The sequence below is a fragment of the Lactuca sativa genome, chromosome 2 (genome assembly GCF_002870075.4).
Source record: "Lactuca sativa cultivar Salinas chromosome 2, Lsat_Salinas_v11, whole genome shotgun sequence".
Lineage (NCBI taxonomy): Eukaryota > Viridiplantae > Streptophyta > Magnoliopsida > Asterales > Asteraceae > Lactuca > Lactuca sativa.
The window spans coordinates 73,908,722-73,926,355 of NC_056624.2; the positions used below are offsets into that span (position 1 = coordinate 73,908,722).

General features: G+C 41.8%; 1 protein-coding gene across 27 annotated transcripts in view; it reads left to right on the forward strand.

Annotated features, from left to right (window-relative positions):
* Positions 1-16,064, forward strand: part of LOC111909126 (uncharacterized) — a 116,630-nt gene extending 100,566 nt beyond the window's left edge. For 20 of the 27 annotated variants that reach the window (XM_052768359.1, XM_052768362.1, XM_052768364.1 and 17 more), the window contains 2 exons: positions 8,031-8,624; positions 10,094-16,064. In XM_052768359.1, coding sequence (XP_052624319.1) covers positions 11,686-14,940 — 3,255 coding nt within the window. In that variant the 5' untranslated portion in view covers positions 8,031-8,624; positions 10,094-11,685 and the 3' untranslated portion in view covers positions 14,941-16,064. The remainder of the gene's footprint in view (positions 1-8,030; positions 8,625-10,093) is intronic. The other 7 variants (XM_052768366.1, XM_052768357.1, XM_052768363.1 and 4 more) reach the window with 1 other exon arrangement.
* Positions 16,065-17,634: the final 1,570 nt, after the last annotated feature.

The window sequence follows — 17,634 nt, forward strand, 5'->3', positions numbered from 1 at the left end:
GTCAACTTTGACCAGACTCGGCGAGTGCACCAGAGCGACTCGGCGAGTCTATACGTGTTCACTGACTCCCTTGGATCCTCTCTTGACACGTCGAGTACTTCCCTAACTCGACGAGTTCTACCTGGCATGAATCGCGGGGCCACCACGACTTAACTCGACGAGTCTCAAGAACAACTCGACGAGTTCCGGCTTGACTCAGCCGCCCCCCCCCCCCCCCCCCACTTTGACTCTCCCTGACTCACTGGGACATCCCCCAACCCGGCGAGTCTACTCGCTGAACAATTTACGTGAAACCCAAATCCTACTCGCCGAGTCTCAAGAACAACTCGGCAAGTTCATGCCATGCACAAACTCTATTGACCTCCTGAGGTCAGATCTGTTTCCCCAAACCATAGATCTGGCCTTCCCAAGCATGAATGTCACGTAAAGTTCGAAACTTGATGCTTGTATAACCACAAGAAGGCATCAAAAGGATATTTGGTCCCAAAAATGACAACCTAAGTCCAATAACTCCATACTAACCCAAAAAGCTCCAAGGGTTAAGGTCTCTGGACCTCTTTGAGTCCAGATCCTAGGCACAAACTCGAAGAGGGACCATTTGCTTCACATAATCACTCTACAAAGGGGTTAGAAAACCCTAACTCTAAAGATTAACCCTAAAACTGAAGGAGATTCGAACTATTACCTTAAAATGAAGCCTCTGGACTCTGGATCTGCTTGAATCTCACCTCCTCCTTGCTCTTGTCACCCTCTTCTTTCTAAACAAAGGATACAAAGATCCAAAAGTGACTTCTTCTCTCTCAAAGCGATTTAGCTCTCTTAGGGTTCTCTCAAGGGACTGGTAGCCGCAATGGGAGGCTATAAGTGCCCTTAAATAGGCTCCAAACCCGGGGAATTAGGGTTTCACTAAACAACGTGGACTCGCCGAGTCCACTTTTGGACTCGCCGAGTCCAGACGCGAACCCGTGCCCAAAACCACGATCCTACTCGGCGAGTTTGGGCTCCAACTCGCTGAGTCTCCTCACAAACCACCAAAAATACAAGAATAAATAATACCTGGGAATCCGGGGTGTTACAATTCTCCCCTACTAGAACTATACTTCGCCCTCGAAGTCTCGCTCTGCAAATAACTCTGGATGCTGCTCAGGCTCCGACTCCCAAGTCATCTCGGACCCCTTCCGATGCTGCCACTGAACGAAAACCAAGGGTACCTCCTTGTTCCTCAAAACCTTGATTTTCCGATCTCTGATTGCCACCGGTCTCTTAGCATAATTCAGGCTTGCATCCACCTAAATATCCTCTAATGGTGCCACTGCCGACTCATCGGCTATACACTTCCGCAATTGCGACACGTGGAAAGTGTCGTGAATCTGCCCCAACTCTGCTGGCAACTCCAAACGATAGGCTACCCTGCCTACCCTCGCGACCACCCGGAATGGACCAATATATCGGGGCCCCAACTTGCCCCTCTTCCTGAATCGAATCACTCATTTCCAAGGAGAGACCTTCAGGAGCACAAAGTCGCCGACCTGAAACTCAAGCTCGGACCGGCGTCAGTCCGCATAACTCTTCTGACGACTCTAAGCAGTCAACAACCTCTGTCTGACCTGCTGGATCTGCTCTGTCGTCTGAAGCACGATCTCTGTACTGCCCATCACACGTTGTCTGACCTCTCCCCAACAAATGGGGGTCCGACACCTCCTCCCATACAACAGCTTAAAGGGTGGCATACCAATGCTCGAATGATGGATGTTGTTGTAGGAAAACTCTGCTAAGGGAAAATACGTATCCCAACTCCCCCCGAAATCAAACACACATGCCCGGAGCATGTCCTCGAGCGTCTGAATCGTCCGCTCACTCTGTCCGTCTGTCTGGGGGTGATATGCGGTACTAAAATGTATCTTAGTACCCAACTCCTCGTGAAACTTCTTCCAGAATCTGGAAGTGAAACGTACATCCCGATCTGAAACAATCAAGATCGGCACCCCATGCCGAGATACTACTTCCCTCACGTACATCTCTGCTAACTTCTCTGCGGAGGAGCTCTCACTGATAGCAAGGAAGTGGGCGCTCTTTGTCAATCTGTCCATAATCACCCAAATTGCATCGACTCCCCTAGCAGTCCTTGGCAATTTGGTGATAAAATCCATGGTAATATGTTCCCACTTCCATTCGGGAACCTCCAACGGCTGCAACTTACCATGCGGTCTCTGGTGCTCGGCCTTAACCCTACGGCAGGTTAATCACCTCTCAACAAACCACGCAACATCCCTCTTCATACAGGGCCACTAATACTCCCTCCTCAGGTCCAAATACATCTTAGTGGCCCCAGGATGGATCGAGAATTTCGACCGATGAGCCTCTTCCATCAAAATGGTATGCATCCCTCCCACAAACGCATATACGCCCCTGAAATGTCATAAGCCCCCGACCATCGGTAACGAACTCCGATACCAACCCAACAACTCGCTCTCTCTTCTGGTTCTCCGATCTCACTGCCTCAGCCTGTGCTCCACGAATGGTGTCTAACACTGGAGCCATCACGGTCAATCGCAAACATACATATCGCAATGGGGTGCTCTCCGCCCTGCGACTCAGGGCGTCGGCTACCACATTAGCCTTGCCCAGATGGTACAGGATCTCACAATCATAAGCCTTAACCACATCCAACCACCTCCTCTGCCGCATATTTAGGTTGGGCTGATTCATCAAATACTTCAGGCTCTTATGGTCCGTGTATATCGTACACCGAACCCCATACAGATAGTGACGCCAAATTTTGAGGGTGAACACCACTGCCCCCAACTCTAGATCATGGGTGGGATACCTCGTCTCATGTGGCTTCAGCTGCCTCGATGCGTATGCTATCACATGCCCCCTCTGCATCAGCACCGCTCCCAACCCCAAGATCGACGCATCACAGTATACCACAAAGTCCTCCATCCCCTCTGGGAGGGCTAACACCGGGGCCTTGCATAACCTTTGGCGAAGCGTCTCAAAGGAGGCCTGCTGCTCGGGGCCCCATGAAAAAGTGACACCCTTCCGGGTCAATCTGGTGAGTGGCACTGCAATCTTAGAGAAATCCTTGATAAATCTCCGATAATAACCTGTCAACCCTAAGAAACTCCTAATCTCGGAGGGTGACCTCGGCACCTCCCAACTCATCACCGCCTCAACCTTGGCCGGGTCGACCAATATCCCTTTCTGGTTAACGAGATGACCCAGGAACTGGACCTCTCGTAACCAGAAATCACACTTGGAGAATTTGGCATAAAGCCTCTCCGATCTCAAAACTCCGAGGATCTCCCTCAAATGCTCCACATGCTGCTCCCTAGATCTCGAATATACCAAAATGTCGTCGATGAATATAATCACCGACTGATCCAGCATCGGCCTGCACACTCGGTTTATGAGATCCATGAACACTGCCGGGGCATTGGTGAGCCCGAAAGGCATCACCACAAACTCGTAATGCCCATAACGCGTCCTGAACGCTGTCTTCTGGATGTCCTCATCTCGCACCCTCACCTGATGATATCCAGACCTCAAATCGATCTTGGAGAACCAAGATGCTCCCTGTAACTGATCGAACAAATCGTCGATCCTCGGCAATGGGTAACGGTTCTTGACTGTCAGCTTGTTCAACTCCCGGTAATCAATGCACATCCGGTGTGAACCATCCTTCTTCTTGACAAAAAGGATAGGCGCTCCCCACGGCGAGCTGCTCGGCTGAATAAACCCCTTTCCCAGTAGCTCCTGAAGCTGCGAGGACAACTCTTGCATCTCTGGAGGTGCAAGATGATAAGGCACCTTGGCGATAAGCACGGCCCCTGGAACCAAATCGATACTGAACTCCACTTGCCTCACGGGAGGCACACCCGACAACTCCTCTGGAAATACATCCGGGAACTCAAGAACTATCAGAACCTCCTCAACTGACCTCGGCCTCTCAGAATCAACCCGTGTATCCATCACATACGCCACAAAACCCTTACAGCCCTGCTGTAGACACTGCCTCACCCTAGCGGCCGAACAAAACGCTGACCCAGAACGTGTACCCTCTCCGTAAACCATAAGAACTCCCCCACTAGGGTCTCGTATGGTCACCAGCTATCGGTCGCAGTCGATAACCGCACCAAATCTGCTCAACCAGTCCATGCCCACAATGACACAGACATCACCCATCGCAATAGGAACCAAATCAATCGGGAATTCAACACCGAAAATCTCGAATATGTACCCGCGGATCACCTCTGTGGCATATATCACCCTCTCTTCAGCTATGGAAACTCTCAGAGGCCGACTCAGCGCCTCACGACTAACACTGATATGCTGACTAAAAGCCAAAGATACAAAAGACCGACTCGCACCCGAGTCAAATAACACCAAGGGAGGTACAGAACTCACAAGAAAAGTACCTACGCATAACATAATATAAGCATAATATCTCAAAATCAAAATAAATACACGAAAGAATACATACCAGCCACGACATCGGGCGCTGCACGGACCTCCTCTGCGGTCAACTGAAAAGCTCTCCCTCGTGCCCTCGGCGCCTCGGCCTTCACTGGCCGACTCTCGGTAGCTCTGATGGCGGGAGGGGAAGATCCCTGAGGTGCTCCCTGAGCTGATCCCCGAAACTGCGGACACTCCGCCTTCCGGTGTCCGGTCTGGTTGCAGTGAAAACACACTACAAACCCCTTGGGGCAGTCCCTTGCCATATGCCCCTCCTTGCCACACTTGTAGCAAGATCCAGCTCTACAAACTCCATCATGACCCTTGCCGCACTTTCCACAAGTGCGGCCCTTCTGGCTCCCAGATTTGGGATTAGCGGGCTTGGCCTGCTTGGCTGCCGGTTGGGACTGTGCCGGTCGCCGATCCCTCCCCTGAGACTCCGCCTCCTCCCTGGCCTAAGTCTCTAGCTCAATCTCCCTCTTCCGGGCATTTTCCTGAAGCTCGGCAAATGTCTGGTACGAGGAGTTCGCCACGAACTCCCGAATGTCTCGCCTCAAGATACTCAAATATCGGCTCATACGTGCCTGCTCAGTGGACACGTGCTCAGGGTAGAACATCGCCCTCTCATGGAACATCCTGGTAATCACCGTAACAGACTCAGTACCCTGCTTGAGGGTCAGAAACTCCTGAGCCAAACGCTCCCTCTCCACCTGGGGAACTTACTCATCTCGGAACATGGCAATGAACCTTTCCCAGGTCACTACCTCAAGCTCAACAGGCGTAAAGTGCACTGTCACAAACTTCCACCAGTCCTTCGCTCCCAAGCGAAGCTGGTTCAGCGCGAACCGAACTCTCAAATGCTTAGGAGATGAGCAAGTGAAGAAACACCCCTCTATGTCTGAAATCCATCTCATAGCCGCCACCGGGTCCTAGGTCCCATCAAACTCCGGCGGTTTTGTGTTGCTGAACTCTCGGAACAGCAACGCATCACCACCCTGCAGCCTCGCGGCAGCAATAGCTGCAGTGGCCGTTGCAACAGCAGCCTCAAAAAGAGCAGCATCCCGCTCGTCGAAGGTCTCAATCAACGTGGTCTTAACAGACCCGAACATCTCTGGTATCTCTGCCCTGATGGCCGCAGCCACCTCCTCATGGATGATCCAGTAGATCTCCTCATCACTGGCCCCACTGCTCTCAGGCATAAGACGTGTCCTCACCATGATCTACCTCTGAAATACAACATACGATAAATTAGAATCCATTCGATCATACTCACACTCGACAACTCATTCCTCCTTGATCCTTGGCATTCCAAAGATTCTTACTTGGGCTGTACACCGCCCCGGTGCTTTCAGTAGTACGGGCCTAATACTACTGTCCGCACCGTATCAGAATACACCCCAAGTCCTCCTCTTCGGATCCCAAGTTCCAAGTACTCTATTAGGCATAAACCACTCTCTAACAGATCTCTCATAAGCTCCTCGCTGCTACTTACTCACTCTCAAGCATCTCATAGCAGCTCACTTCTCCCTAGGCTAAGGCATCACAATTCAGGCCACTCTAGTCCTAATAGGAGTACCTAGCCTACTCTAGCATGAGAATACATCATATCAATGTCATAACACTTATCATGAGGGTATCTTGGGAAATCACCGTTTGGGCGCGGACTGATCGTACACACAACTCTGCTCTACGTTTTTCCAAAACTCTTTTACCCTTTTTTTTCTTTTCTTTTTTATGAAAATATTTCTCAAATCCTCAGTTTGAGTTCAAATACGCCCGAAGGTGTACTCGAATCCCTCAAACCAAGGCTCTGATACCAACTTGTAACACCGTAAATTTCAAAACAATTTTTCGCATTTTATAAAAACATAATTCATTTAATATTCATAAAAACATCAATGTTTGAAACTCAATCCATGCCATATAAAAATCCCAAGATCTCATAACATAAAAATCCCGTGTGTGTGTACTGATCAAGCTGGCGCCTTCCCATGGTCATCACTAGTACCTGAAACAAATAACACCAAACACTGTAAGCACAAAGCTTAGTGAGTTCCCCAAAATACCACACATAGCACATATTAGCCACTCGAGGCTATAACTCTATGGGTCCGTGGACCCCACTCTGTGAACCCTCTGGTTCTAACTCTGTGAACCTTCCGGTTCCAACTCTATAAGCATGCACAACATAAATCACATAGAAATAATGCAGTACAACACATAACATACATATCGCATACAAATACTCTGTCACACAACTCTGATTACCTACTCAAGGTAAAGTATAGTGAGAAGACTCACCTCGCGTATCTCGATAACTCGCAAATCCCTGAAATCACTCGTGCTCGATCCCCCGAGCTATAATCCTCCTATAATACAATATATTTCTAATTAACACTTTCACAACTAAGGTTGACTAACCCTATCAAGTCAACACAGGTCAACTCTGGTCAATGGTCAACAGTCAACTTTGACCGGACTCGGCGAGTGCACCAGAGCGACTTGGCGAGTCTATACGTGTTCACTGACTCCCTCGGATCCTCTCTTGACACGTCGAGTACTTCCCTAACTCGACGAGTTCCACCTAGCATGAATCGCGGGGCCACCACGACTTAACTCGCCGAGTCTCAAGAACAACTCGACGAGTTCCGGCTTGACTCAGCCCCCCCCCCCCCACTTTGACTCTCCCTGACTCACTGGGTCATCCCCCAACTCGGCGAGTCTACTCGCTGAACAATTTACGTGAAACCCAAATCCTACTCGCCGAGTCTCAAGAACAACTCGGCGAGTTCATGCCATGCACAAACTCTATTGACCTCCTAAGGTCAGATCTGTTTCCCCAAACCATAGATCTGGCCTTCCCAAGCATGAATGTCACGTAAAGTTCAAAACTTGATGCTTGTATAACCACAACAAGGCATCAAAAGGATATTTGGTCCCAAAAATGACAACCTAAGTCCAATAACTCCATACTAACCCAAAAATCTCCAAGGGTTAAGGTCTCTGGACCTCTTTGAGTCCAGATCCAAGGCACAAACTCGAAAAGGGACCATTTGCTTCACATAATCACTCTCCAAAGGGGTTAGAAAACCCTCACTCTAAAGATCAACCCTAAAACTGAAGGAGATTCGAACTATTACCTCAAAATGAAGCCTCTGGACTCTGGATCTGCTTGAATCTCACCTCCTCCTTGCTCTTGTCACCCTCTTCTTTCTAAACAAAGGATACAAAGATCCAAAAGTGACTTCTTCTCTCTCAAAGCGATTTAGCTCTCTTAGGGTTCTCTCAAGGGACTGGTAGCCGCAATGGGAGGCTATAAGTGCCCTTAAATAGGCTCCAAACCCGGGGAATTAGGGTTTCACTAAACAGCATGGACTCGCCGAGTCCAGACGTGAACCCGTGCCCAAAACCACGATCCTACTCGGCGAGTTTGGGCTCCAACTCGCCGAGTCTCCTCACAAACCACCAAAAATACAAGAATAAATAATACCTGGGAATCCGAGGTGTTACATAAACGCTTATGAACTCACCAACTTAATTGTTGACACTCTTTCAAAACTACTTGTATTTCTCAGGGATTCACTAATACAGGTAAACCCCAGCTTTTGGAGAAGGAACACTAAGGCGTTAGTTTAAAACTCATTTTTGTCATCATATTGTAATTTATTTTGAACCAGCATCATTCAACAATGTAACTTTTAAATTATATATATGATGGTTGTTTTACTTTCTTTACTATGTATACAACTGTTACGATACTACATGAAGTCACACCTGGTTCTTGGTACGTATTCTCTTATTTATATTTTTGCATTTTGGCCTTGGACTCGGCGAGTTGAAGGACCAACTCGCCAAGTAGAAGCATGATGAGGTGAGGGGTTTAAGCTGTGGAATCGACGATCCGGGTCTCGGACTCGGCGAGTAGGCCCTGTATGGACAAAAACCCTAACCCGAGGGTTTGCACCCTATTTAAACACCTTAACTCGGCCTCCTTCGTCCCATTTGCTCCCAGAAGACCCCCATAGCAAACCCTAGCCGGTATTGAAGCAATCTAAGGCATTTGGAGTGATTTTGGTGCTTTTGTGACCCTAGGAAGGAAGGAGAAGCTTGAAGGATCAAGAGGAGGCTAGAAGGATCCGAGTTTGAGCATCATTTGCAGTCTACAGAAGGTATAAAGTCTATACCTTGTTTTCTCTTTTGATAGATCTCATTTTGTGGAGTTTTAGGGCTTTTCTAAGCCATTTTGGTCACCCACCATGATTGAAAGCATGGTTTGGAGTTGGTGTTTCGGATCTAGGTCCTTAGAGGGGTTACAAGGCAGAAAGGAGTGGCTATTGCACTCAAAGAAGGCCCCGTGCATTAAAAGAACTTGTTTAAGGGCCTTTTGAGCTCAAAGTCCCATGCAAGCACGTAAAGGTTGTAACTTTACGTGCTAGATCGATTGTATAAGCATAGATCTATCTTTTGATCAAGGGTTGTACATCAGAAATCGAAGATTTAGTGAGTGGTTGTCACCAACTCAACGAGTCCATTCTTGGACTCGGAAAGTCTAAGGTTTTGTCCCATATCAGTTGAGGTTCATAAGGACCCAGTTGAGTATGGAAAGGTTTTAAGGGGGTCCCGGGGAGTGACCCAACGTTCTGGACTAAGCCATTGTTCTGGAAGTTCATGGGACTCGTCGAGTGCATGAGCAGACTCGGCGAGTCCAAGGCAAACTTCTTAAGGATGAAAATGAACTCAACGAATTGTTCATACAACTCGGCGAGTCAAGGACAAGACCTGTGTATCACTTGAAGATGAACTCGACGAGTTGTTCATACAACTCGGCGAGTCGGATGAGGATTCAGTCTATGTTCATTTAGAAGGAAAACTCATCGAGTCATCACCTAACTCGATGAGTAGAGACGAGTATAAGGTCAAATGGAAGGATAGGGACTCGGCGAGTTGGCGAGCCTACTCGGCGAGTCAGGTCACTAGAAGTTGACTTTGACCTTGTTTTAGTCAGGGGTAAAATGGTCATTTTACCCTAAGAACAGTTAGCAGTGTATGACTCAGTGTTTTGTGGGAATTATAGCTGGAGGATTTCCGGAGCAGCAGCGGCAGCAGTCAGAGGATTCCCGCACAGATCAACAGCTACTACAAGGTGAGTTACCTTCCAGTAGCGATGGGTCTACGGCCACAATGCCGACCCACCAGTAGGAGTTGTATGATTAGATGATTGTCTTTGTGATATCATCTAGGTTTGTTGCTACCTGATATGTTATATGCTGGCATGATATGTTATATGTGATGGTAGTAGAATTCGGTTGTTAGGATCGAAGGGTAGGTCAGACACCCCAGATACGTCTGATAATATGTGTTGATATGTTATACGCTGCATGATATGTTATATGTGATAGTAGTAGAGTTTGGTTGTTAGGACCGAAGGGTAGGTCAGCACCCCAGAATGGCTTGACATGGGTAGGACGGCACCCCAGAATGGCCGCATGGGTAGGTCGGCACCCCAGAATGGTCGTACCGGGTAGGTCGGGCACCCCAGAATTGCCCATCAGTATGTATGTTATGAGATTGTATGGAATGTGGTACGATGGGGGAACTCACTAAGCTTCGTGTTTACAGTTTATAGTTTTGGTTTCAGGTACCTCTTCAGCAAAGGGGAAGGAGCTGGCGCGGTAGCGGCACATCATACACACACTCTTTGTTTTCCGCACGATGAGTTATTCTGTGATTTGTACAATGACATTATTATGTTTTTACGATTCGGTTTTTAGATACGATACATGTTTTTATTAGATGATATGATCGGATGATATTTAGTTACAAATGTTTTGTAAATCACTTAATCAAAGATGAAATTTTTGGACGTGAAAATTGGGTCGTTACACATCCGCCCTCGAATGATTCCGCCGTTCTGGTTTGGGGGTGTGACAAAGAATGATTCTCTCATGAATCTCACTAATCCAAACTCTATTTATGTTTCTTCTTTCCTTAACTTCAAAGGATATAAGAATTTAGGGTACACTGCTTTGTAGACACAGGTGCATCCTTATGTCTTGCAAGCAAGTTCATCATTCCAGACGAACTATAGGAAAATGCTCCCAAAGAAATTATCGCTACTGTTGCAAATGGTGACACCATAAAAATTAATAAAGTTTGCAGAAACATTAATCTCGAACTTGTAGGTGAACATTTCAACGTTCCCACTATTTATCAACAAGACTCAGGAATTGATGTTGTAATCGGCAACAACTTCTGTGAAGTCTATGGACCATTCATACAATGGATAGATAGAATTGTCTTTCATCTTAACAACGATATGATAATTGTGAAAAAGGTTATTGAAGCTTTTAGTAAAGGAAAACCAGGTTTTCTTGAAACCCAGAAAAAGGGTTCTAAAGAAAAACAAATTTCGGGTATGTTAGGGTCTAAATGTTGTAATATGTCGAAGTGTTAGTTACGTTGTTACGAAGTATCTTTAGTCTTCGTAAGAAGTGTATTTGGATGTAATGTTATTTTTTACTAAGGCATTATAATGAATAGTCTAAATGTCTAGTCCTTAGTATTTTGTTATGCTTTTGTTCTCCTATATATAGGGGTCTGTACTAAGTGAGTAGAAGAACTTTCACTCAGTCTTTACAGAATATTCTTTGTACTTTGTAAAATCAAGAGCATAATACGAGCTGAACCAATATTATATTTACTCTCGTGTTCATCATTTTTCTTCTTTCTGAATTCTTAATTGAATTGATCTTAAACTCGATTTCAAATATCATCAATTGGTATCAGAGCAGGAATCCTTTCTGTGATCTGATTTTCATACGATCAAAAAGGTTTTTGAATCTACTGTTTGATTCAAAAAGTTTCCGTCCTTTTTGAATTGAAAAATTCTTCTTGATCCCAATCTAGGATTTGATTCTGCAAAAATATTTGTAAATCGAGTGTTTGTTGTGTGATTCTGAATTGAATTATACAATTTGATTTCAATATTCTCAAAAGTTTTTGTATCATCTTGAAGTTTTTGTCCGTACAACAATGGCATCATTCAATCTGAATTTGATGACATCATTTTCTCATTTGCTTGGATCATCCACAAAAATTCCAATGCTTATTCCAGAATATTATGATCAGTGGGTAGATAGGATGGAAGATTACTTGAACGGATTAGATGAAGAATTATGGAAATGCATCACATGAGAAGTCAATCAACCTGCACAAGTTCAGCCAAATTGAATGTCTTCAAGTAGTTCAGAAGTTGATAATCAAACCGATCATTTAAAACATCTGGAGAAGAAATGCATGAGGGAATTAAGAGGTGCGTTGCCTCCTGTTGTGTACAATTATGTCAGAACATGCAAAACAGCTAAAGAAATCTGGAACAATCTCAAAGACAAATTTCAAGGAAGTGAAAAGACGAAGATCACATCTGTGAAACAATGCCTGGTGGAACTCAAAGATTTAAGACAAAAAGAAAATGAGTCTATTGAAACATACTATGATAGGTTCAATGAGCTAATCTATTGTTGTAACCGTTATAGTATAATAAGGTCATCAATGGAGTACAATTTGATATTTGTAATGGGACTTCGAAAGGAGTGGAGGAGTGTGAGTATGATGGTGAAAAATCAACAGAGATTTGATACTTCGACTTTGAATGACTTGTACAATCAATTAAAATCTCATGAAAATGAAGTTAATGAAATAGCTGAGGAAGCGAAAGCTAGTCTTGGTGGACCATTGGCACTAGTTTCGAAGGTTTCAGAAAGAGAGAATGAAAAATCGAATTCTGATGAAGAAGAAGGTTTTCTAATGAATTCTGATGATGAGGCTGTTGCATTTTACTCAAACAATAGAGTAAAGAAATTTTTTAAGAAACCTTTTAATCCAAAGAAGTCATCAGATTCGAAGGGTAGTTTTGAGAACAAAAACAAACTGGATGAAAAGAAGCAAGAAATGAAGGCAGATTCGAAGAATGAGATGGAGCAAATGAAGATGATGTTGAAAGGTGATACAGGGATTAATTGCCATTATTGCTATGGAGCAAATCATTTGGCAGTAGATTGCTTGTTGAGGAAGAAGGAAGAAAAGAAAAATAAAACAAAGGATGAAGCATACTACACTGAGAAACTGGAGGAAGTAAAGAAGAAAGCAAAGAATTTGTCATTGGTGGCTCATGGAGAAACTGAATCAGATGGCACATATCAAATATGGTCTTCGGGTTCAGATGATGAAGAGATGAAAAATCCAACTCATGGAGCTATGTATGCAAAGATGGAAGAGGATTCAGATGATGAACATACTGACGAAGTGTGTGGGCAATGCTTCGTTTCGAAGTCTACTGACAGGTTGCCCATGACTACCAAGGTACGTAACATTCTTGAATCTTTTAACATTCCAGTTTCTGCATATAATTCTGAGTTAGTATCTTTTGATGAAACAGTTACTTACTTTGATTCAATCGTTGTGTCTGCTAGCAATGAAGCGAAAAAGTTAAGTGATCAATTACTAGAGACAAGAAAAATGTTGGACTCAAAAGTCACTAGGATTGATTACTTAGAATTGCAAGTTTCAAATATTATGGAGGATAGAGAAAAATTAGCAAAAGAAATAAACTTGTTGTTAGCACAAAGAAATATTTTCTGTAATTCGGCAAAAAGATTGTATGGAAAATTAACTGAGTTACATCATTCGTGTGAAATAAGTAAGGAACAACATAGAAAATTACTACCATTTTTAGCTTATGATAGGGCTAAGGTAGATAGTATTTCATATGATTGTGAAAAGGAAATTTCTGATTTCAACAAAGTTCCAGATGATAGGTTTAGATTTGGAATTGCTAAAGTCGAAGATTATCTTGATGCTAATGATTTAGTAAAAATTGTAAATGAGACATTATCTAAATCAGAACAACTTCGAATTTTGAAAAAGACTGAGAATTCTACATCTAATTGTGAAACTAATATTGCTGATATTGAAGATAATTCTGATAATATTAGTGAAATTAGTGATTTAGAAGATGTAGATTGTTCTCAATTGACTGTCATAAATGTAGCAAATTCATTTAAAGGGAAAGAAAAATGTGAATATTTATTAATAAAAATTGAAACTTATAAACCCTCAACTTCGAAAGTTTGTGATATGGAGTTTGTGGAAATACATAAGAGTCAAACCGATGATAGTGACAATGAGGAAGAAAATACAAATTCGAAGCCAATTCAAAGGTCGAAAGAAATTGAAATTCCTCGAGTGGTTGTTGATCAAGTCTATTTGGATACACAAGAATTTGAGAAAATTCTTAGTGAAAAAGGTGCTCATTATCTTGAATCGAATACTGTTGTTTATCCAATCTTCAAATGCACTGATGATATTGTGTTCCCAAATCAAGTCTTCATAACAAAAGGTAATGTTGAAAATATAAAGCCTGAATTCAAAAAGATGATTGAGGAAGACAATATGCAAACTTCAAATGAAGGATTCTTTTCAAATCAAAGTACAGTTGAAAACAATCTTACAAAGAATTCATATAAATTTCAACATCAAAAACCAAAAAGAGTATGGGTTGAAAAGTCAAAAGTTGAAAAGAAGAAAGTTAACCCAACTGAAAATGTGTTTACAAAGCACGAAGGTGTTAAAACAGATGTTAAAACTATCAACAAAGCAATAAAATTAAATTCAAAAGAATTTAAAGCTCAAGTTGAAAATTTTTCAAAGGAAAATAATATTTCGAAACGTCAAGCGAGAAAAACAATTTTTTGGCAAACTGTTGAGTCATCAAAAATGATATCAACAAATTTTTCAAAAAGAAGAAAAGTTTTTAAAGAAAAATCAAAGTCTCAAATTTTTGAAAAGAAAAATGCTTCGTTTTCAAATAATGAAACAAAAGTTTCAAAAGGAACAAAAACAACAATACCAAGGAAAAATTTTCAGAAAAAGGTTGAAACACAGACTTCAAAGTTACAAATCAAGACATCTTATCATGAATCATATCTTTCAAAACCAAAAGTTGATTATGTTCCAAATTCGGCAAAATGTTATAATCCTTTGAAGAAACAAGTTGACAAAGTCTCACATGCGAAGGGTATAACAACGAAAAGAAATATTGATCATTGGTTGGAAGGAAAAGGAAAAATGTATCAATCAAGTAAGTTTTCGAAAGAACAGATACATGAGGCGTATGACAAGTATGCTAATCCTTCAACGAATGGTAATTCATCATCCAAAGAGTCAAATATATCAGTTAAAGTTTGGCAGCCGGTCACAAAATCAAAAAGTGAAAAATCACAAACTCAAGATGCGAAGGGTGTAATTAGTGAAACTTTGAAAATAATAAAAACTCATATATCTGACCCTTCGAATGAAAATGTTAACTTTATTGACAGTTTCAAAACCAAAGTTTGTGATTGGGTTAATGGTTGTACTTTACAATTGAAACACAAACCTAATATGAATGGACCCAACAAAGCTTGGGTACCTAAATTTTTCCAATGATCGCAGGTACTTTGTGACGAGCAATATGATAACAAATGGTATATTGATAGCGGTTGCTCACGTCACATGACTGGGAAGAAGGAAAACTTGCGTGATTTTCGAAGCTTAGAAAATGGAGGAGTGGTTAAGTTTGGCAATAATCACAAATGCAAAGTCAAGGGTTATGGAAAGATAACGAATGGAAATTTCACTATCAACAGAGTTGCATTTGTTGAAGGTTTACAACACAATTTGATAAGTGTTTCACAACTTGTTGTGGGCACTGGAAATCAAGTTCTTTTTAATGAAGAAGGAAGTGTCATTTCGAATGTTAAGACAAAGGAAGTTTTACTTAAGTCAAATAGAAAAGGTGATATGTTTACATTGGATATTGTTCCTATTGTAGGCAAACCTGCTGTGTGTTTACTTTCGAAGGCTGCTGCGATGTTAGCTGGTTATGGCACAGGAGATTATCACATCTCAATTTTCGAAACATCAACAAACTTGTCATACAAGATCTGGTAAGAGGTTTACCCATTCTTAAATATGATACTGACAGTTTGTGTGCAGCTTGTGAAGTAGGAAAACAACACAAACAAGGTCATCCTATCACAATAGATTCGAAGATTGTTGAACCCCTCGAACTCTTGCATATTGATTTATGTGGTCCTTCAACAGTTGCTACTCTTAACAAGAAAAGGTACATTTTGGTAATTGTAGATGATTTTTCAAGATTTACGTGGGTTTATTTTCTCAGGTTAAAATCCGAAGTTCCACAAATGATGATTGATTTTATCAAGAAAATGGAAGTTTCATTGAAGAAGTCAGTTCGAAAAATTAAAAGTGATCATGGAACTGAATTCAAAAATCGTGTCTTTGATTCATTTCTGGTGGAAAAAGGAATTTCGCATAATTTTTCATCTCCTTATACACCACAAAAAAATGGTGTAGTTGAGAGAAGAAATCGATCATTATGTGAAGCTGCAAGAACAATGTTGGCTTATTTGAATTTACCTCAATATCTTTGGGCTGAAGTTGTTTCAACTGCTTGTTTTACTCAAAATCGATCATTCATTCATAGACGGTTTAATGTTACTCCTTATGAAATAATCAATAATCGAAAACCTAATGTCAAATTTTTTCATGTTTTTGGATGCAGGTGTTTCATAATGAATCTTAAGGATAATCTTTCGAAGTTTCAAACAAAAGCAGATGAAGGAATTTTCTTGGGATATTCACACAATTCAGTTGCTTATAGAGTGTTAAATAAGCGAACTCGCAAAGTGGAAGAAACTTTTAATTTGACATTTGATGATCATTACATTAAAAAGTCTAATCATAAATTTGCGAATTATTCTATTTTGCAAAATTCTTCAAATATAGATGATTCAATTGAAATGGATGATGTTAATTATGATTCGATTTTTGGTATTTCAGATCAAGCAATTGATGCAGAAAGAAATGCAACCGATAATCAAACATCAGAAAATTCGAAGCATAACAATGATTCAATTTCGATTTTGACTCTAAACACAAATGAACAAGCTGATGATCCAGTGGAGGGGGAGCACTTGGATTCAAATAGTTTTGTTGAGGGGGAGCGTTATAGTGAAAAAGATAACATGTCAACAAATGTTAATGTCGAAGACGAGCCAATTCTTGAAGAAGAGTCGATCAGTGAACCAGAGCAAAATATCGAAACGGAGTCAATCATCGAGGGGGAGCCCATACTTGAGAAGGATCCAATTCTTGATGAGATTCAAGAACACCCGCTCTGATACCAATTGATTTGGTGTTGATTATGATGGCATGTGCGGAATTAGAAAAGATCTAGTGATTCATCATACAAATTCAAGAACACAAGGAGTAAATAAATCTGTGTAAGCTCTTATTAGATCTAGAAAGATTATACAAATGGGTTTGTATACAATTTCTCTCTCTAGTCTAACACTCCAAATGATTCCTTACATAATGGGAGTCACTCACTTCCTATTTATAGGAAAAGACTCAACCCATTTACACATACAAAGAGGAAAGCCTAAAACATTACATCCAAGCATGACTTTGCACCCTAACAGGGTACCAATATAACCCAAGAAGGAATTATTGGAGAAAAGATTGTCTCTGTCCAAACCACCATTTTCAAACAGATAGAAGATCTTCTTGAAAAAGTTTGTTCTGAAAAACTCAATAGCCAAAAAATTCAAAATAAATACTTATAGATGAGACAAAAATCTGAAAAATTACAGAACTTATTCAAGTACAAAATGTTGATGCCACATAAATTGTCATAGAATTTGGCACTGTTTGGTATTTTATTCATATTTTTCATTTAACTAGGGCATGAATTTACAAAACTGGGGCCTAGGGCTCAAGAGCACAAACCAATATTTTTCTCTGCTTGGGAAACATTGTAAGAACCTGTGAAAATTAAATTGGGAATTTTTGCAACTGTTTTCTATTTATTTAGAATTTTTCCTATTATTTAGACCTAAATTGCAAATAAATAACTAATGGCCTTCAAAAATTCCTATAAAATTTCAAGGCACTCATAACCTCTATTAGAACTAGAATATAATTTGTTACAATTTTTGGAGTTCATTTTCATGCCTTTATAGATTTTTGAACACAAGGCACCATGAATTCGATAATACCGATAATAAATCGTACACACTTTGGGCACTTTTACGACACCACTAGTTGGATAGGTAGTTA